General features: G+C 57.9%; 1 protein-coding gene and 1 long non-coding RNA gene across 3 annotated transcripts; one reads left to right on the top strand and one right to left on the bottom strand.

Annotated features, from left to right (window-relative positions):
* Nucleotides 1-1784: 1784 nt before the first annotated feature.
* Nucleotides 1785-22471, top strand: LOC111764516 (uncharacterized). Of its 2 annotated transcripts, none has more exons than XR_011649004.1 (4): nucleotides 1785-2033; nucleotides 16072-16221; nucleotides 20542-20656; nucleotides 22286-22471. It is a non-coding gene; the product is annotated as an uncharacterized lncRNA (long non-coding RNA). The 2 variants fall into 2 exon arrangements; XR_002797107.3 differs by lacking the exon at nucleotides 1785-2033 and adding an exon at nucleotides 3171-3332.
* Nucleotides 4711-11453, bottom strand: TLX1 (T cell leukemia homeobox 1). The gene is made up of 3 exons (XM_058298527.2): nucleotides 10380-11453; nucleotides 8059-8260; nucleotides 4711-5812 (listed from the first exon to the last, which is right to left on the bottom strand). The coding sequence occupies exons 1-3, from the start codon at nucleotides 10948-10950 to the stop codon at nucleotides 5590-5592; spliced, it is 996 nt and encodes a 331-aa protein (XP_058154510.1). The 5' UTR covers nucleotides 10951-11453; the 3' UTR covers nucleotides 4711-5589.
* Nucleotides 22472-24039: the final 1568 nt, after the last annotated feature.

The raw sequence follows: 24039 nt of genomic DNA, 5'->3' as shown, positions 1-24039 counted from the left end.
CTCTCCAGACATCAATTTTCCTAGTCTATAAAGGGATGAGAACTACCTACCTTATTGGGTGATTATTAGGAATGAATTAGTTCTTTTAAAGCCAAGTGCTGGTACACAGCAAGCGCCCAATAAATGTGATTATTAATATCGTCGTTTTCCACTCGGATTGGTAGCAGCGGCCCCCGCCGCGCTCCCAGAGTTTCTCAAGTCCCAGGTTCCCAGGGCCTTGGCTCGCGGCGCCTCCCCCTCGCGGCCCCTAGAGGGCGCCCTGAACTCATTCGTCCCGGTTTTCTGCGGTGACGCCCCAGCTCTGGCTCCGGCTTCTGCGCGGCTGCATTCTAGCCGCAGCGGCCTCCAGCTTTGGGATCCTGGGGTCCCTCGCTCAGCAACCGAAGAAATGAGGGCACTGGGATCGTAGGGCCTAAAGCGGAAGTGAGCAGGAGCACCGCCCACCAAAGCCTCCCCTAGAGCAGCACCTTGTAGCCCGCACAAGGAACCCGGATTTCCTCAGGTTTCAGGGAAGCAGAGGCAGCCACTGGACCCTCCGGGCCTTGCCCAGAGTCTTCACCTGGAATCCAGGGCTGCCTGCCATCCCCAAACCCAGCGTCGGGCCATGGGGTCCTGCCACTCATCCCACCTGCAGGGCTGAAAACTGAAAAAGCAAAGGAGGGCCGAGGAAATCCCTATCCCTATCCCCAGGCTGCTGAGAGCCGGGAACTAGGCGGTGCCCTAACTGGTCTGGGAGCTGAGAAGAGGCAAGGAAGGAGCAGTGCCCATCGAGGGCAGCTGCAGAGTAAGCGCCTGCAGGAGGAGCTCGGCAGGGCAATGACAGGCGTGAGCTTGTGAGACTCACTGCCAACGCCAGCAGCGAAGGGTGTGTGTCCTGGGCCCCGCACAGCTGTAACTCCCCCTTTGTAACACTACACACCTCTGTTCTGACAGAGTTGGAGGGTATGAGGTTGTACATAGCAGTGCAGGCTGTGAGTGGCAAGATGTAAGTTTATATATACCTCTCAAAGGCAGCAGGGGTACCTGCCCCCCACCGCCCCCTACCCCCATCCATGCACACACTGTCTTCCAAGCCTGCCTGAGCCCCTTGGAAAACCCATGCTGGCTCCAGCCCTCACTCAGCCAGTTTCTATGGGACTCTCCAGGATAAGACATGGGAGCAGGTGAGTGATGCCACAGCCCTTCCTGGGCTAGGACCCTGCAGGGCCAAATGGGTGTGGGGGGGTGGCAGGCAGCATGTTGGACAGGCGAGAAACCCCCTGTCAGCCTTTTGAAGCCATACGGGAAAAACGGTGCCAGCTCCTGCCAGTAGCCCAGCACTGGCCTGGCCAGGAGGCTTCACGCTCTGATCTGACACAGCTAGGCTGGGAGCTTGGAGGACAGGGAGGGGCTGCGGGAGCCTGTGGGAGAGAGCAGGAGGGGGGCTGGGTGGGAAGTGTGTGAACCTGGGTGTGAGGGGAGCAGGAAAAGCAAGGCGTGGTGGTGGTGGAAGGGGCCTCTTTCTGGATGGGGGCTGAGGGCCCCTCAGGGCAGACCCAGGGCCACAGCTCCCCGGCTGTCCCTTAGCATAGATGCCTAGTGCCAGTTGCTCCAACTTCGCACAGCCAGAAAGAGTCCCCTGCTTAGCCATCTCATATACATGGACCCCACATGCCCAGGTGCAGCAGGTCACTCACCTGAAAACAGGGAGCCCATCCAGCCCTGGGCCCAGCACAAACCCCACCCCTGCCACCCAGCCGGCACCAAAGGGCAGTGCTCAGGCTGTGCCCACCCCACCCCCCAAGCACACAAAGCCGCTATTATAATTAACAGGTTGAGCCAGATTCTCTGTGTGGTCCCGCGGTGCAGCCCCCAACTCTGGGACCCCAGGCCTTCCTGGGTTTCTGGGTCCTGCAGGCCACCACCCGCTCCACCACCTCCCTGGCTGCTCCTGGTCTGAGCCAGATCTCGGCGCTAGACTGACCATGGGGATTTGGTCCGCGTAGCTGCCTCTCTCAAGCCAAGGGAGAAAGTGCGCTGAAAAGCCCAGGCAGGTTTGTTAATTTCTCTTCTCTCCCTGCACCTTTATATATAATTATTTAGATAATTTGCTCCCTTTCTATTCCTGAACAGAGGCGGATTGTTTATGGCCAGCGGGGTGGAAGGCCAGTAGTGGCAAGATTTCATAATCTTCTGTAGAAACCTAGGGGAAGTTTTCCCAGCTGGGACCCTCGGCAATTCCTCTCCTCCAGCCTCGCGCCACTGGGCACCGAGTGTGCCGACCCAGTCGCCTGGGGCAGGCCCCGCCGCCGTCCCTGCCTTTCTCCGCCGCTCCGGTGCTCGGCGGACGCGGGATTCGCCGCTCGCCTGGTTGAGATCCGGCCGTAAGGAATTCCGGGCGGAGACGCGGGAGTCCCCCGCGGTCCCTCGGCACGGAGGACTGCAGCGCCCCCGAGAGTCTGGCGCCCTTGGCAGGCCTCGCCCAAAGGGCCGATCGGGGGTGCTCCAGGAGGCGCGCGACCCGGGCCTCCGGCGACCGAGTGAGTGCGGCTTGCAGGCGGCAGCATCCGGGTGGAGGGGTGGACGCCGCCCTGGGCGCCCCGGGTGCCGGGGAGCCCGCTTCTCCGCGAGTCCCGCACAGGCTGGGCAGGGTCTGCCAGCTGCGGGGCTGGGGCTCCCGGCCTGTGAGCGGCGCTTCTGCCGGCGCGGCTCAGAGTGTGAGCGCTCGGCTGTTTCGAAGATCAGAGAGTGGAGCGAACTCGGCGGGGCTCAGGGGCCGTTGCACCAAGTCGCTTTGCGTTTGTGGAGGGTGCCGGAGAAGTGCTCCGCAGAGGGGTGGCGGCGGTGAGGAGCCTGGGCGCCTGGGGCCCGGCGCTCCCCGCGCCTTTTCTGGCCCTAGCTCCTCGCTGGACAGTCTCCAGCAAGAAAATATCCAGGGGCCTCGGGGCACCACGGCCTTGTAAGGGGGTCCGGGGACTGGGAGGCGGGAGGAAGGCCCTGGCGCCCCTGCGGCCCGGCAGCTCGGGGATGGTGCCCCGGGAGGCCCTGACCGTGCGCTTTCAGATGCAAGAGAGGCGAGAAGCCGCACCGGGTGAAAACGCGGGCCTGGCGCTCCAGTTGGCGCGGGAGCCCAGGGGCGGTCACACCTGCCCAGGTAGAAGGAAGCGAATTCTGTGGTTCCGGGAGCGCGGTTCCGGGTATCGCGGTCCCTGGCGCTCGGCACCGAGCCGGAGCCGCTGCAGGCAGGACACACACGCCAAGCCCCGCGCGGCCACCAAGCCCCAGTGGGCTTTCGGGTCGTCGGCAGGAAAGCAGCCGAAGTCCTTTGGACCCAGAACCCAACTCAACTGCAGGTGGGTGGGGGCCGCTGGTGAGGGGAGAGCTGAGCCCGAGAGCCAAATTTCCCCTGCAGCCTCCTTGGGTGGGAGGCTGCTGTGCTCGTTGTCCGGAATGGCAGCCCCTGGGACAGCGGCTCTGATGGGGATGAAAGACAGTGGCCTTGCTACTTTTCCTGGCATCTCCTACCCTCGGTCAGGTGCACGCGCTCCACAGACCTGCACAAGCCTCATACTCCATTTTTAGTTCCTAGCGACAAGTCTCCCACCGTCCCACCCCAGAGAAAGAGCCTCTTACTACTCGTCCCGCCCCAGGAGTCGCCCAGAGCCTCCCCCTGGGGCCTTTTCCAGAAAAGCAGGCCCAAGTCAGTTTCGTGGCTATTGTTCTATCAGTCTATTAGACTTCATGGGGTGTGTGTGAACTGGGGTTGCTGGCCTGGCTAGGGTGTTCTAGGGGATCCCTGGAGTCCCCAGGAAGTCACTTCTTTGTATCCCTCCCAGAACCGGGAAGTCATGCTTAGGATACCAGAGGATTCTGGCCCTGATTCCTGGTTTGGTGTGTCCTGTCTCTGCAGCTTGCCGCCTATGCCTAGAACCCCCAAACTCCCAAACTCCTAGCAGGTGTTGGTCCCCCCACAATGTATCTGCACACACCACCATGTACACCACCAGGGCACAATTACACCCACTCACATACTACCACACACACCCACAAGGAAGTCCCGCAATGACCCACATTCCCCGAAATGACACTCCTTCCTCCGGTTACACTCTGTCCCCCACACAAACACTCAGCTAAAATACATACCATGCACAATTACATAACACACACGATTACACTGAAACAGTTACGGGTGATAGAAAATCACAGACATTCACACATTTAACTCAAAAATAGACTCACAAAGAGAATGCTAATATGTACTCTCACAAACATTAACACAATTCATATGCAACCACATTCGCAGGTGGTTACACATATCCCACTACAAGCCCCAGAGTACAATAATTTTGATTTGTAACTTAAGCAGAAACAAGCATTTACACACATAATTACAAACACACGCAACTACACACTTAAACACCACATTACAAATATCCACAATCAGTAATATCCTGACTGCCCACACTATCACAAACATACCACGCACACACATGCAAACACAAACCATTCACACCCAAAGACATCCGTACCCTCTCATGTACTAGCTTTCCCAGGAGAGAAGCAGCCTCGCTCCCCTGCCTGCCCTCTGTTTTGCCCTCTCTCTGACTGCCCCTCTCCTCCTTCCCTCTAGTCAGAGCCTGCAGGTGCTGCCCCCAGGTGTCTCCCAAGCTCCCAAGTAGCTATGAGGTGCCGGGACAGGCAAGGGACAGGCAAGGGACAGGCAGCCCTAACTCCGGATCCAGAGGGTTTTTATTTTTTTTTTCACATAAATTACACAAGCACTTTATAAAATGGTTACACAGAGAACACCTTATAAGTGCATAACTTAAACACCCCCCCTACAGAACAGGATCTGGAGAAGCAGGTCAAGTGTGTGAAATCCTCCTGTGTGTACCTGGGTGTGGCTGGGTTGTGTGGTGGGACCTAGGAGGCCAAGTGGCGCTCTTGTGGCTGGTGTGTGTGTGACCCCGTGTTCACAGTGTGGCTGTGGCCTTGTGTTTGTGTCGGGTGGAAGTGCCGTGCTGCCCAGAGTGAGTCTGGCTCACTGCGCGCCTGTGCCTGATAGTGGAGTCAAGGGGCTAAGACTGTGCTCCGGTGTGTACAGGACACTGTGCCATGGGTCCCCCTGAGTGTGGTTTTGGGGTGACAACCTGAGGGACGGGGCTGTAGCCTTCCAGTGGGTCTGCGGGTGTCTGTGTGTGGTGGGGAGTGGGACCCAGAGAAGGGATTTCCCCAGGGCAAGTTCAGATGAGAGCCTTGAGGACCCCAGAAGCTCTTCCTCTCCCACCTTCCCTGTCTCTCTCAGCCCCTTGTTAAAAATCAGAATAAAATAAAATAGACGCAAACTGAAAGGACTCTCAACAGTTCCGGCGCACACAGACCGCTTAGGCATCTGGGAGGGGGCCGCATGTCCGGGTTCTGCGCTCTTTTCTTCTCTTCCCTCGAAGATTGAACAGGGTCTGTGGGAGGGCGCGGACCGGTGCAGAGGGGGCTCCGCGTTCCTTTCCCGCGTGCCCTTTGAGGCGGGGAGGAGTCGGGGCGAGTCCCGGCTCTGGGGCCTCGGCAACCCCCCAGCTGGTTCCGGGATCCCGCAGGGACGAAGCGGCAGGCTCACTCGCAGGCTGACGCCACCGACGTGACGCTAGTGATCTTAGTGGAGTCATCAGACCACGGCTGCAGGTTCTGCAGGGCGAAGAGCGAGGAGTTGTGCACGCACAGCGGGTCAGCCGGCAGCGGCTGCGCCAGGCTCTTCTGGAAGGCCTCCTGCTGCAGCTGCAGGAGGATGCGGTTCGCCTGCTGCCTCTCGGCCTCGCGCTCCTCTGCCGTCTGCCGCCTGCACCAGGGGACAAGCCGCCGCGCTGTTACCCGCGGAGGCCCCGGCCCGGCCCGGGGCTCCAGGGCGCTCCCAGGAGAGAGCCTGAGCAAGCACTGCTCCCCTTTGCAGCCTCCAGCTCCAGCTCGGCCCCCTTGAACGCATTCCCATCTCTTGAGCGTTTTGACGCTGACAAAATCTGGAAACCGCCCGAAGTGGATGGAGCGGAGGTATCCCTGGGGAGCAATGGCCCAAGCAGCTGGGGCTCCCCAGGTACGTGCAGCCTCCGGCCTCCGCCGGCACAGCCAGGGGTAAGAGCCGGAGGCCCAAATGGCGTCTGGCCTCTCTCCAGCCGGCAGGGAGTGGAGGCACAGGCCCAAGCCCGAGGGGCCTCACCCTCCTCACCAACCCAGGGCAGGAAGGCAAGGCCAGGGGGACAGGAGCCGCCGTGCTGGACCCGTCTTCTCGCCCTTCTCCCTGTACTTCTCTCCCTGGCCTCCAACCTCCCGCCCCAGCCCGGGGCCTTCCGGGGCTCCCGGGACTCCCGGGGACTCCCGCTTGCTCCGAGGCGGTCCAGGGAGGCAATGACTCACTCACTCCAGTTAATGCCGCCCCTCCGCCCCGTCAATTGAGATCAAACGTCTGTCTCTAAGGTGGACAGACCTAATGGGGGTCCCCAGGGCCTCCAGAAGCAATTTGTAGGCGATCGATGAAGCCTCGCCAAGCCCGCGAGGGCCTCTCGAGCGGCAGCCGCCCGCCTCCTCCGCGCCGCCCCTTCTTGCCAATTCGCTCCGTGAGTCTGTCTGCCATTCGGCTGCCCCTTCTTCCCTGCGTTTCAAACGGTCTGAATGCTTTTCTTCCTCTATGCTTTGTGTCCTTACGTCTGGTTTTCTCTCACCCCCACCCCCTTTCGTTTTCAGAATTAAAGGAATTCGTTTGAAACGAAAACAGCGGTATTAGTCGATCGCCGCTGTCCTTTCTTACGCACAAGACTCCTTCCCGGCTGCCTCTTCTCCCTCTCCCCCGGGGTGTCCGTCCTCCCCCATTTGTGTTTCGGTTTGCCTCTCCCTAGGCGTCTGCCGTGGCTCCCCTGGCCCGGGCGCAGCCCTCCCTGGGCCCGGGAGCTCTAGTGGCGCGTCCCCAGCCAGCCCCGCTCCTACTCTAGCTCCCCGGAGTTCTGGAGCCGGGCCCCCACCCCTTCCCAGCGGCAGGAATGTTGGTTGGGGGGCGGCTGGGGTGGAGACAGCCTCGCGAGGCCGTGGTTTCCTTGGTGGTCCCAACTTCGGAATCCCGGACAGATTCCTCCCGTTCATTCAGAAAAAGAGGAAACTCCAATTCCTTCCTCCTGCCCCGAGGCCCGCCCAACCCGGCGCCGGCGCCTTCGCCCAGACTCTGTCCAGCTTCCCCCAGGGCCGAGGGGCCTGAAAGTCCCCGGGTGTGTGTAGAGAGTGCTGGCCAGGCGCAGAGGGTGCGGGAGGGTGTCAGGGTGATCCTGGAGAAGGCGCGGGTGTGCGGAGACTAAGGCTGCCCAGCAGAGAGGGGCGCTTTGTGTCAGTTAGGCCGAAGGAGAAAGCAAAAGTGAGAGGGGTCGAGGTGTGCGTTGGCGAAATATAGACGCGAGCGTGCGGTTAGGGCAGTTGGGGGTGTGTGACTGGAGGAGGGGGAGTTCTCTCACACACACCCATCTGCTCCTGATTGATCCCCCTTTCAGTGGGCCTGGAGAAAGCCCCGCCGCAGCCGGCGCGCATTGATTTTCCCCGTGCAGGGTGGGGGACCCGCGGGGCCGCGCCGGGGAGGAGGGAGGCGGCAGCGCCAGCCGCGTCCTGGGCCCCGCGCGCCGCCGCAGCCCGGCTGGGCCGCAGACACCAGACACGGGCCGCCCTGTCGCAGGGGAGAGGCACACACCCCAGCGTGTCGATAAGCACGAGTTTGCCCAAACAAAAAGGCGCTCAGGCCTCGCTGGCTCCCGAAGCGCAACCGCGTAGACTGTGCTCCAGCACGCGGCTCTCCAAGCGGCGGGAGGGCCCAGCACCCACACCGCACCCGGCCCAGGGTTCTGGCGAGAAAGCCTTGAAGCCACGGGGGTGGAGGGAGACAGAAACAAAACGAGAACCCCCGCTGGAGCTCCCGGCCGTCGGCCTCAGTCCTGCCCGCTCCCTGCGAGCCCGGCAGGGGCCTCCGGCTCCTCGGACCGATGGGAAAGCGGCAGCGAGGAAACGCGCGCCCCAGAGGCCCCGACTGCCCGGCCCGCCGCGTCCCGCGCTCACCTCCACTTCGTCCGCCGGTTCTGGAACCAGGTCTTGACCTGCGCGTCGGTCATTTTGAGCGCCTTGGCCAGGGCGGCGCGCTCAGCCGAGGCCAGGTACTTCTGGCGGTGGAAGCGCTTCTCCAGCTCGCAGATCTGCAGGCGCGTGAAGGACGTGCGCGGCTTCTTCTTCTTGGGGGGCGTCCGGTTCTGATAGGGGTGACCTATACGGCGTGTTACAGTGAAGGGTGAGAGGGCCACTGGAGCGGGAGACAGACAGACGGCAGAGGCAAGCGGCAGAGCGTCAGGAGGCGGTCCGGGCCGGACACCCCGCGAGTCGGCGAGCGCCGCGGGCGAACCCCACCAGCCGGGGCGCGAGCCTCCCGTCAGCCCTCAGCGCCAAGCCCACGGCGGGAACCGGCCCCCTCCCACCCGCCAGGCCGACGCCGCTGCCGCCACCGCCACCACCGAGGCCTCCCTAGCCCCGGGCTCCCGCGTGCCCAGTGCAGACAGGGCGGCAGCCGCCTCCGTGCTCCCCCCGAGGGGCGTGTCTGAGGCAAGCTAGAGGTCGCATCCCCCCCACCCCCAGCCCTGGGCATCCCACTTCTGAGGAGCTGCCCAGCAGCAAGAGGCCCTGCTGGGTCAGGATCCCCCAACCTGGGTCCTGATCTGAGCCTCCACCGCTCGGCAACACACACAGACATATCACACACGTAACAGGCACAAACTTACAGCCATACAGCCCAAAAGGTAGATACCCCCCCCCCCAGATAGGCACAGCACAGGGGCAGGCGCACACAGGGGGCAGACATCACAAAGCAACAGCCACACTCCCCCAGAACCCTCACAGACTTTCAGCTTCCCTTCTTCAAGCCTGAAGCCGATTGAGAGAGCTGAGGTCCCTAGGTAGGCCCTTTGCAGAGGGCCTCTCACCAGGGACCGCAGACAAGGGGCTCTCCGCTGCAGGCCAGCACAACCCTTCAAGAACGGCCTGCCCTGGGGGTGCGGTGTGGGATGGGCATGGGCCCCAGGCCACTGCCTTCTCAGGCCTGAGAGGCGCTCTGATCCCTTGAGGGAAGGGCCCTCCCTGGAGGCCCAGAGCAGGAGGCAGTGCTACCTGTCCTCCACCCACCCCCCATTTGGCCAGTCTCCCCAACTGTGCTGCCTGGGACACCTTGGGGTCGCTCAGCCCAAAGTCTGGTTCTAAACTGCCTCTTCCCACCCCGGCTATGCACCCCACACTCTTCACCCTTGGTCCCTGGAATCCTACAGGCTCCTGGGGCCCTGGAACGCCACGGGCTGCGGCCTGTGCCTCCCGTATCCCAGCTTTAAGGCACCAACAGCGAACCCGGGCTAAGCTCACAGGCTGCTTGCCAGCGGGGTTTGGGGGCCTGACCCGAAGGGAGGGTCACGGTCTCAGATCCAGGGAGCGCTAAAGACAGCAAGAAGAGGGGCCACGCCAGAGCAAGAACCTATCTGACCAGAGCGGAAGCGGGAGCGGAGGGAGCCGTGGCAGCAGAGGAAGGCGCGGAGCAGGCGGCGAGGTCCACAGCGGGCCTCCGCCGGGTGCGGAATTGTTCCCAGAGCCTTGATCGATCACCGACTGGCCGGGCCGGGGCGTTATTCACACCGGAGGGAACAGTGCTGGGCCCAGGGAAGGACTCCGAGCCGGGACGGAACGAAAAGGAAGGGAGCGCCATCTGGAGCGGCTCGACTCCGCGCGGCCACGGACCCTGACCCAGGCAGGGCCAGGAAGAAGGGCCCGCCAGCTCTGCGGCTTTACCCGGCCTGGGGCCTCAGCTGGGCCGGGCAGCGGCGCCCTGCAGGCAACGGGAGCCAGACCTCAGAGCGCCAAGAGTGTGTGGGGGGGGGGGGGGGGGCAGGAGGTGGGGGGGAACGTGTTCTTTCCTTGTGTCTGATTTTGAGGCTCAAAGAGGGAGCAGCGCTCGTAGCCTCGACTGGAGAACCGTGACTGGGACGGAAGAAACTGAGTTTGTTCACATCACGCTCCTTTCTCCGAGATTCCTGAGCCCGGAAAGCCGGCGGAAGGTCGTCTCAAAACTACAGTCCCCTTTCCTCTGCCTGACCGGGCCCTGGGGACCCCGAGAAGGTTCTTGGAGCAGGGGTCCTGCCGGAGAGGCGGAGAGGGGCCCCGGCTGAGAGAACTCTCGGAGCATGGCGATTCCGCGAGCACAGAAAGGTGGCGGATCACCGCGCCCGGGGAAGCTCCGAGGGGAGCTGGGCGACCCGGCGCGCAGAGGGACAAGCCGGAGCCACCGGGCTGGGAAGGGTAGCGAGGAGCCCGGGCCGCGGCCAGGTGGGGCGCGCGCGGGCCGGACTCACCTGTGAACCTGTCCTTTGTGTATCTGCGGTTACTCTCCATCCAGGGGAAGGTGAGGCCGGTGAGGTTGTTGACGCCCGGCACGGCAGGCACGGAGGGAACGGTGGGTAGGCCGGTGGCCAGGGGCTGGGGGTGGGCCACGGCGCCGGCTAGCGGCCTGTGCGCGGGCACCCGGATCACCCCCGCGGCGCTCAGCTGGCCCCCGCCGCCGCCGCCGCCGCCTCCCGGACCGGGGCCGCCCGCCAGGGCCATGTTCACGTTGTAGGAGCCGGCCAGCGGGCCCATGCTGCAAGCGCCGCCGCCGCCGCCCGCCGGACCGCTGGGGCCACCCGGGCCGCCAGCGCCATAGGCCCCCGCGCCCCCGGCCCCGGCCCCGGCCGCGGGGCCCCCGCCGCCGCCGCCGTAGGCGTAGGCGCCTCCAACCAAACAACCGAGGCCGTAGTCTCCGTCCTGGAGGCGCGAGGCGGGCCCCATGCAGCCGCCCTGGTCCGGGCTGTTGAGGATCTGGTCGATGCCGAAGCTGATGGGCTCCGCGTGGCCCGGGTGGAGGTGGTGCGGACCCAGGTGCTCCATGCTGGCCCCGGCCCCGCTGGGGGGCCCGGGCGGCGGCGCACGCTGTGCTCGGCTCGGGGGGCAGCGCTCTGGCGCGCGGAGGCGGCCGCGGCTCCTGGCTGCGCGGAGACTTGGAGCCGAAGTGCGCAGGGAGGGCTAAAGTAGGGGGGAGGGGAGTGAGAGAGGGGGCGCCGTATTCTTCCCCTCTCCCGGCTGCTCCTTCCCCTCTCCAACTGCTCGCTCGCTGTTGACTCTGGGACATCAATCACGCGGCGAAAAAGCCCGGTGCGAGGCGAGCCTCGCCGTTTCGGCCCGGTCTCTCCATTGGCTGCGAGCAAAGAGGAGCAGAGTGAATGACAGCGCGGGGGAGGGGGCGGGAGGGGGAGACCGGGCCGGAGTGGAGACAGATGCAGGAGCCCGAGACAGAGGGACGGAGACCGAGGCTCGGAGAAGGAGTTCAGGAAGCGAGAAGCCGGGAACACGAGAGGGTTTAAAGGAGAAAGAAAAAGAACAGGAGGCCGCCATTGGCGGAGATGGAAAGACTGACCCAAGAGGGGGCGGTCGGAACCCTCTTCCCAGCTGGGCGGGAGCCTCCCTCTCACTTTGACCTGGGGAAGGGGTGTCCCCCAGCAACTGGCGAAATCTGCCCAAGGGCTCAGCCAGGAAACACTTGTCACTCAATCAGGCTATTTTCTCCAAACTTCAAGCCCAGCTTTTTAGAAATTAGAAGATTCCCCAGGTAGAGAGCTCAGGCGCCTGAGACAGGACGGTGAGATCAGGCTTGTTCCTCTTTAAAACACCAGACTATGAACAACCGTGTATATTTTGTTGGAAAAAAATCAACAACCATCCCAACTCAGCCCCTTTAGAGAAATTGAGGAAGGGAAGACTTCCGGAAAGGCCAGCACAACCCAAGGGAGTTGGCCTGGGGCCTGCTGCCAGGGTGCCCATGCCTCAAAATACTCCTTTCCTTTTAAATAAACAGATGCCTCAAAAGCAGTTCCCACAGCATGTGAATGAATTCAATCAGATTGCTTTCCACCTAGCAACTACCCCAGGTCTGGCTACTCCACGCAAAAGCTTTCTGACTGTGGTGAGGGGGAGTTCTTTTCTTACTTTTGAAGCCTTGGGAGGGAGGCCCGGGGGCCTAAGATAGTGGGGACTGGCTATGGTGGGACCAGAATCAGACCTGCATATGGGATAAATTGAGGCCTTTTCAAAATTTTGCCTATGACTGCCTGGCCTAGAGTCCCTTTTTCAGTTGTTCTGCTTGCTTACTTGCCCCTCTCCTGTGGGGAAAGGTCTGCTCCCTCCCAGGAGCCAGGTGCTAAGGAAGGCACAGGTTAGATCACTTGGGATCTATTTCTAGTCTATCAAGTTCAGTTTCAACACATCTTCAGGGAGGGTCTATATCAGGCCAGATGTTAGAATGTGAAGGCTTATCGAATCTCACTGAAGTCTATTTGCATTTATCATGTCTGGTCCTTCCACCTGAAGAGAACTCCTGGGAGGCAGGGAGTGGCTTACTCATCTCTGTCTCCCACTGTGGAACTCAGCCACCCGCCACTGTTCATTTTGGGGTGAATAATGAATGAATGAATCCCCATATGCAGCAAATATTTATTGAGTCCCTACTATGTGCCAGGTGCTCTTCTAGGCATTAGGGATTTGGCAGTGACAAAACAAAGTTCCTGTCCCATGGGGCTTACATTCTAGCAGTGGAGGTCTGACAGTAAGCAAATTAGCAAGAAAATATGTAATAAGCCAGATAGTAATAAGTATGATGGAGAACAATATAAACCTAACTCCACCAACACTTGGAGATGAGCATTATCCCTATTTCATAGATGTGAGAAAACCAGATTTCAGAGAGGCTGCATGGCATAAGCTGGACTTATCCTGCTCTTGCCAGTTAGCCTGGAACCCCAGCTGCTGGTTAGAAAGAAGCCCTTTTCTATGGGGAAAACCTTGTCTGGGCTCCAGCCAAGTAAAGGCCCACTCAAGCCCAGGTGTGGAGTTGGAGGTAGTTTGCAAACAGTAAGCAGAAACATGAGGAGAGAGCTCCCCTCTCAGGACAGTTCTTTCCTTTCCCCCACTCAACCCCCAGGTACTGCACACCCCCTCCCCGAGCTTCCATAACTTACTTTGGAGGTTGTTTTGAGTCTCTTTTCTGCCTCTTAAGTTGAGGGAACTAAATCAAAGATAAGCATAAATATTTACTGTGAACTGTTATAGGCTAGACACCACACCACACTTAAGACTCACAACAACGTGTGAAGTTATTAAAAGTGACCCCATTTTTATCATCAAGAAAACTGAATTAATGTTCATGGCAATATTGTTCATAATAGCCCAAAAGTGGAAACAGTTCAAATGCCCATCAATTAATGAATGGATAAAATGTAGTATATCCCTATAATGGAATATTATTCGGTCATAGAAAGGAATAAAGTCCAAAAACCTGCTACAATATGGATGAACCTAGAAAACATCATGCTATATTAACAAAAAGATAAATAACCCAGTTTAAAAGTGAACAAAAGACTTGAACAGACAACTCTCCAAAGATATACAAATGGCCAGAATGCACATGAAAAGAGGCTTACCATCGTTAGCCATCAGGGAAATGTAAGTCAAAACCACAATGAGACACCATTTCACACCCAGTAGAAAGGCCACTATTAAAAAAAAAAAAAGCAGAGAAATAGGAACATGTATTCATTGCTGGTGGCAATGTAAAATGGTGTACCACTGTGGAAGAAAGTCAAGTATAGAACTACCATGCCGGCAATCCTACTACTAGGTCTATACCAAAAAGAATTGAAAGCAGGGGTTTGAACAGATACCTGCATGCTGATGTTCATAGTGGCATTATTCACAATTGCCCAAAGATGGAAGCAACCCAAGTGTCCTTCAACCAATGAATGGATAAATAAAATATGGTATATACATACATGCAATGGAATATTGTTCAGCCGTAAAAAGGAATAAAGGCCGATACATGCAACCATTGGATAAACCTTGAAGACATCATGTTGAATGAAACAAGCCAGACACAAGAGGACAAATATTGTATGAACTCATTGATTTGAAACAATTAGAATAAGCAAACTCATAGAGTCAGAGTCTAGAATATAGGTCACCAATGGATGGGTGGGAATAGAGAATGGGAAGTTAAGGCTTAAAATATACAGGGTTCCTATTTGGAGTGATGGAAATGATTTAGTATTGCATGGTGGTGAAGGTAGCACAACACTGTGAATGCAATTAACAGCACTGAAATATATATCTGAACATGATTAAAAGGGGAAATGTTAGGTTGTATATATGGTAACAGAATAAAAGTTTTTCAGAAATCCATGTAACTATGCTACACAGCGAACCCTAAGTTAAACATGGATTTTAATTAATAGTACAATTATAAAAATGTGCTATCATCAATTGTAACAAAAGTTTTACAACAATGCAAGGTGTTGGGAATCCTGTATTTTATACATGATTGAGAAGCCACAACTTCTCTAATAAAGGGAGAGGGGGGAAAAAAACCATTATGTTAAGTGAAAAAAGCCAGATAAAAAAGGCCGCATATTGTATGATTCCATTTATAGAAAATGCCCAGAATAGGCAAATTCAGAGTCAGAAAGTAGATTAATGGTTGCGGGGGGGGGGGGGGGGGGGGGGAGTAATGACTATTAATGGGTACAGGGTTTCTTTTGGGGGTGATGGAAATTAATTATTGGTGATGGTTGTACAACTTTGTAAATATACTAAAAACCACTGAATTGTATGCTTTACAGGACTCAAAAGTATGGTTTGTGAATTATATCTCATTTTTTTAAAAAAACTGAGCCTCGGAGAAGTGAACAAATTTGCCCAAAATCACACAGCCAGAGGAGGGTTAATCTGGAATCCCCAAATCTGAACAATATTTCTTGCATGAGGCTGAAAACTCCGCAGAGGGTGCTGCAGCTTCCCTCGAGGCTGAATCCCAGTGGCCCAGTTCCTTTTAGAGAAGTCCCATTTGTGTTTCACCAGTCTTGCTTGTTATGGTTAAAACCCTGTCTTCTCGGTTATCCTCAGAACAAATTCCCTTTACCACTCTCTGGCCCATGCAGGAAAGCCTTTGAGTCCTCCTAACACCCTCCTTCTCCCTCCCTCCTTTCCTCTTCCAGGCGCACCTTTCCAGTTCCTCTGACAGTCAAACCCTGCCCAATCCAACCTTTTTGGTATCTTACCCGCCTCTTGAGCTCCTCGGAGCTGGCAGCAGTTGTCCAGGATATCTGGAAGGAGCTCTCACTCTCATTGGCTTAGCAAAAATCACAGCTGTCTAGTGGGCCACTAAGACTGACAGGCTCTTCTCATCAAAATCTAGTAAACCAGGGACATCCTGGCATCCCTCTGTCCTCAAAACTGACTATCTGACTGACCTTTCCCTTTTCCTTTCTGCTCACCTCTTCTGATTATCAGTGTCAACTTTTATTCCAGTCCACTTCTCCTGGGGGCTGCCCTCCCCCCAGCTGGGGTTCTGTGAGTCTGTCTGACCTCAGCCTTATTTTCCAATGGGGTAGTTGCTGAGGGCCAGGATTACCCTCTCAGCCCCTTCTCTGCCTAAAAGGTGAGCCAACAGGGTCAGGATTCCTTGGGCTCCAGCCCCCCCACCCCTTCAGCAGTGTTACCTGAGCACAGTGCTGCAGGCTGGAAAGTTCTCTAAAACAGGGAGGAGACTCCCGCAGAGCTAACATTTGGGGTAGCTTCTGGGTTTCCACAGTGCTTTTGCTTGTCTTGCCGGTCCACAGAGCAAATCTGTTAGGAAAGAAGGGGGGGGTAAGTGGAACTCAAAAAGGGCTTGCGTGCCACACTGATGAAAGAATTTGGTGATGTGGGAGGAGTGGGGGTGGGGTGGGGAATGGGGGTATATGGGATACTCTTATATTTTTTAATGTAACATTTTGTATGATTCATGTATCTTAAAAAAATTTTTTTTAATCTATTAAATAAAAGAATGAACTCACCCATTTTGGAAGGAGCCAAAAAAAAAAAAAAGTGCTTGCAGTGTCCTAGATGCCTTCCTTCAAAGCGCTTATCTCATCCACCAATAATCCTGTGATGTGGTTTGTGCTATCTCCATTTTATATTTTACAGATGAGGAAACCGAGGCACTGAGCACTGGAAAGGGGCAGAGACAGTACTCAAAAGCTGCTTTTCTAACTCCACTTATTGCAAGCTGCTTCCTCAACCCCAGACTTGGCAGATATGGTCCTTGCCTCATAAAAGCACCTTGCAGATGCCTAGGTGAGTCTCAGCCCCTTCTCTCAAGCTCGAAGCCACCTGGTGACCCCCCCCCCCAAGCACCAGTCTCCCCCTCGCCTGCAGAATAAAGAAGTGCCTCCAATTAAAAGAGGAGCAGCTGGGGCTGAGGCTCAGGCTAGGGGAGGAGAAAAGGGCGTGCTCAGCCACAAGGGGGAGGCCCTTAGGATCCCACAGGGGAGCTGGGAAAGACCCCGGGGCCAGGGATTGTCCTTTAGCTTAGGGGGGTGTGTGGTAACTTAATTACTTTGCATTAGTGGGACTGTGCACAGACAAGGGGGAAGCCGGATGTGCAAGTGTGTGCGAGAAGGCTGTGCAGATGTACAGGGCCTGCCTTTAAGGAATACTTTTTCATTTATTAAACAAATATTTTTGGTATGGGACACTGCCCTGGGTGGTTGGATACAATTGCGAACAAAATGAGTGTAGGTGAGAGGTCTGGGGGAGAGGAACAGCATCTTTACAGCTGGATTTGTCTGTGGAAGGACGCGTGTGTCTGGGAGGATGCAAGTGGCTGTGAGTTTTCTGTAGCAGGATGAGCGTGTGCATCTCTATACCTGTTTCTCCACAGTGAGCGGATGGGGTGGGTGAGGGGGTCCCTCTGCTCCTGTTGTAAAAATGATAGTGTAATAATGATGTGCGCTGCCAGGGATGGGTGTGTATTTGCAGGAGGGGTGCCTTGTAGTCTCACGTAGCTGGAGAGGAAAGGACCATACCTGGCCCATGGGTGTCAGGAGGGGAGACAGGGTATGCCCAAAGAGTGTTTAATGGGGAAAGGGTAGACCAGGCTGAGCAATGTCTCAGGGCATGTGTAACGTGAAGCAGGGCCGTGACTGGCCCCCTGGGGTCGGGTCCCCATACCAAAGGTGTCTTCTCTGTCTTGCCCACCTGCTTCCATTAGGGTGGCAGAAAACTGCCCCTTCCATGGAGGAGTCAGGCACAGCGAGCGATTTGGGAACTCAAAGACCCAGGAAAGGGCATTCCAGTCCCACGGAGCCCTGGGAGTCTCTAGGAACCTAGGCTAGGGGAGGTGGGTGTGGGCAGGTAGGCCACACCTCAGCTGTCACTTGGTGTTAGGACAAGCACCATGCTCCGCCGCCAGAGGCAGACACATTTCATCCATTCATCCTCCCAAAACAACACATCCACCACTCCCCCCCGCCGCCCGCCCCCACTACCACCCAAAAGAATCAGAGCCCAGGCTCAAAGCCAAGGGCTGTTGCCAGGAAGCAGCTTGGGGCAGAAGCTTATGCAATGGAGACTTTTCTTTTTGGGGTCTCCTCTCCACTCCCTTCAGCTTCTGATTGGAAAGAAAGCTACTGGCTCCTCTCTCAGCCTGGGAGCTAGGGACTCAGGCCTCTCTCTGACCGACTCCCTCTCAGGAGAGCCTAGAGACGTTCAGTTCCCACTGTCCAGTCCGCTGGCTCTGGCTCTGAACCCTGGTGCCCAGGGCGGTGCCACCCCATCTCCTCTTAGGACTCCAGGAGCAGGGAAAGAGCAGGGGCTGCCTTGGCGGATACTGGGAAAAGGCTCCAGATAGGACAGACCCCCGCTGTGTCCTCCTCTGACAGCTCCGCGGACAGCACTCTGGGCACCTGCCGGCCTCCGCGGTTCCGGTCCCTCCTAGTGGGCCATGGTTCAGCCGCTCGGCCTCGGACCCAGAGCCGTGTCTGGCCAGGGGCTCTCTGGCCCCTGGAGTCTGCCCGGGGCCCTACTGTACCTTGGAGTCCGTGCCTGGTCCGAGGAATTTCAGGCAGCGAGGGCAGCCGGGGAGCAGGGCGCTGAGCGGAGGCGCGGGGGAGGGAGTCGGGACCTAGAGCGCCAGCCGCTACGGGCCGGGCCCGCCAGCGCCACCGCCGCCTCCAGGAGCCTCCGCGCGCCCGGCGGTGCCTGGGGCCGGCCAGCACCCTGGCGGTCCGCGGGGCGACCCTGGCGGATCTGCAGGGGCCAGCGCCACCCAAATTTCTCTCCTGCGTTCTAGCTCCCTCTGGGTTCGTAGATCTGGCCTCCCCGAGCCCCGCTGAAAGGGAAACCTGGCCTCCGGGTTCCGCCAGGGGCACCCAGTCCTGGGCTGTGGCCGGGGAGCGGAGCCAGGGGCCACGCGGTCGCCCCGAGGAACTCGGGCCACCTTTGCACGGGCAGATCGGGTTCTTTCGGGGAGTTCAGGACTCAGTCTGCATTACGGAAGTTGCCGGCGCCCCTGGAGTCCCGGGCGGTGCTGGGAACGGAAAACAGCGGCGGCGGGGGCCCCGGGGCGGGACGAGGGGGGCCCAGGAGCCCTGGGCTCCGCTTCCGACCCGAGCCCGGCGGATCCTGGCGATGTCCATGGACCGGATGAGCTGAACTGGAGTTCGGGTTTGAAATGAACTCTCCAAGCTCCTCCCGCGTCAGAAGAACGTGGGCAGGGGTGAGTGGGAACGGATTTGGCCCCAGGAGACTCGGCTGCTGCTGCCGCGGCTGCAGGTGATGGCCAAGGGCCTTCCCCCTTCCCCCCTGTGTCCTCACTGCCCTCCCCCCACACACACACACAGCTTGCACACAAACCATATACACAAACCACGACACAGCATACACACCCGAGCACCCGTGGCTTCCCAGGTACGGTGTTCTCACGGAAACACCCTCTCACACCCCAAGACCCACAGATGCACACTCAGCCTTGCACACATACACGCAGGCCCTCCCTTGCAGCCACAGACTCACAAAGCCTCCTGCACACATCCATACACAGGTACCCGCAGACACACCCAGCCCCACTCAGACTACAAACCCTCCTGCTCACCTTAAAAACAAAACACCAGAAAGCACCTACCAGCGGCTCACACTACACAAAGACACACAGACGCACCCAGATCACTCAGACACACTTACAAGACACACTCACGTCCATCCAGACCCTCCCCGCAGGTAAAAAACACCCTCCCTTCGGCGTACACTCCCACAAGCACGCTGGGCCCACCCGCAGTCACACACTGTGCCACACGCACTTTCTTAACTTTCCTGGGGAGGCCAAGGTCGCCTCTCCGAGGGCCGGGTGGGGAGTTGGGAGCCGCAGGTGCCAGAAGGGGGGTAGCCCCGAAGGGGGAGGGGCTGTATCCATATGCATGGGCTCGGCGCACAAAGAGCAGCTGCCGGGGACGGAGCCCCCGCGGGCGGGCCGGGCGCTGCGCAGAGGCGGCGGTGGCCCAGCTAATTGAATTAGGCTGGCCGGGTCCTGCCACCCGCGCGCCACCCGCGCCTGCTCTGCCACCCGTCCTCGGCCGCCGCAGGCGCTCGTTAGGCGCCGAGGGACGAATTGAGGGAAGGAGGCACCGCCGCCTGAGCCCCGGCCTGAGGCGGCCTCTTCCCCCCAGAAATAATTCCATTGTCCCGCGGGCTAAGCGCCGCACTGGGCGCGGGGGATCCCCAACTGGACTGCGACGCTGTGATTAATGGGACGGCGGCAGATAGCCGACACGGGGAGGGGCCGCGGCCCGCCTCCGCACCCTTCTCGGGGCTCTCAGCTGCCCTCGGTTCCGGTGCCCCCTCCCCACCCGAGTCTCAGAAAGCCAGGATGGGAGGGGGGGGCGACTCCGCTGCTGGGAATGAGAGCAATCGGGTGCCTTGGCCAGGACAGTGTGCACTGCAGTGGGGGTGCAGTGTGGCCTGTGTGTGAGCCCAGAGTGAAAGAGTGGGCCCGCCGGCTGCCATCTGCGCTAAGGGGTAAGTGGTGAAGAGTTGGAAGCGTGCCCCATGCGTGGGGTGCTGTAGAGTGGGAGCGCGTGGGAATGTGGGCTGGGCTGAGTGCAAGCTGTGAATGAGCTATGTAAGGTGACCCAGCTCTGGCTTTGGGTGGTCACCCCAGTCCCAGGACCAGGGGGTGGGTCTCCAGCCCGGAACACTGCCCTGAGTCCTCCCACCCAGTCCCTGCCTGGGCCCCTGCCCCCGTCCGCAGGTGCCTCCTCTCCAGAGCCCATGTCCTGCACTTGACAGTGGAGTTTCTGACTCGGTGATGCACTCTTCTGGTCCCGCCCCCCGCCCCCATGGGCTCTTCCTTCCTAGAGGAGGATCCCCAAGCACCTGCTTCGTTTTGCTTAACTCTTCTCCTACGCTGACATCCTCAGCACCTTGGCTGCCTGAGTGCTAGCAGCCCTTTGAGGTGGGGCTTATGGCACCTCCCCACCCAGGAAGGCCCCCACCCCATAACTACCAGCTGAGATTCCTGGGACAGCAAGAGCTTATGTGTTTGCCCCACTCCTAAACTGCAACTGCCTGGGTGGGACCCAGATTACTGGTTTGCCTCTCAACACTGACACCCACCCACAGGCGCTGATGACACCAGCAAGATGTCACTGGCTGTTGAGCTCCACTTTAAAAGCAGCAGAGACCAGAGCATTTCCAGCGCAGTCGGCACAGGGTCACGCTCCCTGAGTCCCACCAGGTGACTTCACACCTCTGTTCCTCCACCCGAGAGCAGGAGACCTAGACTGGTGTGGCATGCGTGTATGTCCTAGAGAGCATGGGAGGGGACCCCTGGAGGAGGAGAAGAGGCCACCGCCCCAGGAACCTGGGGCTGCAGCTTCGGGGTTGGTGCAGTGGCCCGCACAAGCTCCAGAGGTTCCACCCTAGCCAGGACCCCTGGCCCGTGCCTTCACTGGCTGCTACCCCCCACTGTCACCCATTGAACTTGCCAAACCACCCAGGTTATGCAAAAAAGGCAAGATCTGGGCATGGGTGGGGTGGGTGTGGGGCATAGATTTGTCTCTGGGCAGAAAGAAGTCAGAGCAAACCAAGGTCCCTGAACTTTGTACCCGCCAAAAGGGCCCAGTGCATCTGGGGTCTTGGCGCGTTGCCTGAGGAACCCCGACTTTTGGGAGGAGTAATGCCAAGGGCAGAAGTGGCTGCTGCCTTTGCTCCCACAACTTTACCTCTCTGCCCGAGGCTCTGGAGAGGTGGAAGGGGTGGGGGACTCTAGATTGGGGGTGGGCCCAACCCAGCCACCCCCGGGGCACAAGGCACTCATGCTGCCACTGCCGCTGACCCTCGCGGGCTGGCAGCCAGGCCTCCGCAGAGCACAAGATGTTTCTCGGGACTTTTACTGCAGCTCCGAGATGAGCCATGACATCCCCCTCTCCCCTTTCATAAATATTGCATCCTCCCAATGCAATTACAGGAGTCGGAGCGGCATGAGCGTTTACTAAATAAGATTATGGGGTAATGCTAATGCAGTTTATGTCTGCGCTCTGACACCAGACTAACTCCCTATTAATAACCTCTCAATGAGGCGGGAGGCTTGGAACACAGGGCCAGCGCACAGGCCCCCTTCCTCGGAATGGCTGCAGAATGGTGGCTGCAAACTGGGGGGTGCCTCTTCCGGGTTGACGGATTTCCCCGCCTCTCTGGGCCTCTGGTGAGGGGCGGGGGCAGGGAGGCTCCCTTCTGGCTCTCCTTTCCAGGGCCAGCCTCGCTCACACCTTCAAGCCTGGAGCCTCATCAACGCCCTCATGTCCTCCAACTCACTTCTTTTTTTGCAACAGTTTGATCCCAGCTGGCACCCCCAACTCTCTCTTCTGAACCCATACTGCCGCTAGGGGCTCAGTTCTCCTATCTAATTGGAGTACAAGGGCCTGTTCCTCCTGGCTTAGAACCGGCCCTTGGCTCCACCTTGCCTGCAGGGGACTCTGCCATTCAGTGTCCTATCAGGAGCGCCCTCCCCAGCAGCTGGCTCCCATTGGCCATGCCTCCCCCTGAGATAAACACTCTAACACCTTCCCACTTCATCTCTGGGGTCCAACTGTAAAGCCCTAATGAAAGAAAGAAAGAGAGAGAGGGGGGGGAAGAAAAGGGAGGAAGGGAGGAAGGGAGGAAGGGAGGAAGGGAGGAAGGGAGGAAGGAAGGGAGGGAGGAAGGGAGGAAGGAAAAAAGAAAATAGAACATTCCTGCTCCTCCTTTAAAGCCCAGCCCAAAGTTCTGCCAACCCTGCCACCCTCAGGCATAACTCGTATGCCCCTCCTCAAGTGGCTGGTAGCACCCAAGTTTTGAAAATTATTCTCTTTGTGTTTACTTTCAGTGTGGATTCGGAGTCAGGAGGCATGGATTGGAAATCCAGGCACCCCACTTTACAAGTGTAAATCTGAACAGATCAATTAACTTCTCTGATCCTTGTTTTACTTGTTTATGAAACAGGCACAATGAATTCTGCCTTCTATATCATTATGCCATTGTCAGAATAAAAATAAAAATGGAGCAATGTAAATGTTTCCTAAAATTCCTTGGGTCTCTCTCTGTTTGATCATCCTTCTTATTGCATTAACATTATGTTAAATGTTTGTCATGCCTTCTGGTCTGGGAGACATTGTCCAACTCTGCCCAGTTCAGCTTCCCAGACCCAGTTGATGCCCTTCTCCTCACTTCCCTAAACACCTCTACTTTAGGCCTCTTTAGAATGCCACTGAGAGGAGACACAGGGAGAAAAACAGGACATCTGCACAACAGAAAAGTGCAGGCAGGATTTCAGGGTCAAGGGCAGCAGCCCCCTGCTTCAGACCTCACCCTGGTGCTGGCTGGTCATTAACACAGCCCAGGTTCTTCTTGGCCTTCAAATCAGCCCAAGGACCTTAGTAATGAGGAACCAGGGAGGGGCTGGGGAGCCTGCAGCCTCAGCAGAAGCTTCCCCACCTCCGAGGCCTCCCCTCCCCCTTCCCGCCTCCATCTCTCTGAAGTCAGCGAAACCTTTCCTTTCGGCAGCCTCTGGAAGGACGGGCCTTTGCCTTGAGGAGGCAGCGGGGTGCGGGGCACCAGCAAGGACTCTTTTTGGGCTTCCCAGAACCTCTCTCCAACTCCCCCCACCTTTCTACCTAGGCCAAACTCGCCTGACCTCAGAGAAGCCACGAGGTCTGGGGGGGACAGGCGGGGGCCCTCAGCCTGCTGAACACTGGACATGGGGGTATGGGCCATGCTTTCCCACGTTCTCCACTCCCTGCCCTTCAACCCAGGACTAGGCCTGGTCAAGCCCGTCCACAGTCGCCTACAACTCCCCGCCCCCCCCCCCCCCCCCCCCCCCCCCCCCGCCATCTTGCCTTGGGCTACGAGTGACTTTGCTGAATGTTGTCGACCTGTCTGAATCTGTCTGGGGACATTTCTTTCCTTCCTTCCTTCCTTCCTTCCTCCCTCCCTCCCTCCCTTCCTTCCTTCCTTCCTTCCCTTTTAAATGTTACATTAAAACAATATGAGGTCCCCATATACCCCCCCACCCCCCCCCCACCCATCTGTCCCTGCAGCACCACCTAGGACAACTCCAAATCCTGAAAATGCCTGGGGGCATTTCTGACTTACCACAATTTCCCTTTCCTTATTTAGGAAGCAATTGATTTTCTTCTCTATTTCTCTTTCTTGTCACCCAACCTCTCCTATCTAGCCTCCCTTCTGAGTCTTTTTTTTTTTTAAAGTGCTCTCAGTATGGGAAACCGTCCTAAACAGCCCTTTTACACTACTTGTACATTGTGTACACACACACATATGCAGAGTTCCATAAAAACACCATACTCTCAAAACATACATACAAACCCCTGTGCATAACATATAACTATATAATGAACTCGTGGGTCCATCATGCAGACATGCATCTGTAGTATCTCCCAGTGGAAAGCATGATCCCAAAGACGTACACAAAAGGACACACAAATACACATACACAACACATGAAAATGCCAAGCACAGTTTCTGCATTTGATGCTGCCATCAAATCTTCCAGAGTCTGCCTGGGATCAGGGAGATGCCTTCTCTTATCCTTGTTGGGAATTCTGTGTATATCGTTTAATGTTT

This window comes from Dasypus novemcinctus, chromosome 6 (genome assembly GCF_030445035.2).
Source record: "Dasypus novemcinctus isolate mDasNov1 chromosome 6, mDasNov1.1.hap2, whole genome shotgun sequence".
Classification (NCBI taxonomy): Eukaryota; Metazoa; Chordata; class Mammalia; order Cingulata; family Dasypodidae; genus Dasypus; species Dasypus novemcinctus.
The sequence above is the reverse complement of the archived record's forward strand: the minus strand, read 5'-3'. Positions and strand labels throughout refer to the sequence as shown.

Coding starts and splice junctions, on each gene's coding strand:
- TLX1 (XM_058298527.2), bottom strand. CDS start 10,950: ATGGAGCACCTGGGTCCGCACCACCTCCACCCGGGCCACGCGGAGCCC. Junction 8,261..10,379: donor CACAAAGGACAGGTTCACAG/GTGAGTCCGGCC, acceptor CACGCCGTATAG/GTCACCCCTATCAGAACCGG. Junction 5,813..8,058: donor AACCGGCGGACGAAGTGGAG/GTGAGCGCGGGA, acceptor CCCCTGGTGCAG/GCGGCAGACGGCAGAGGAGC.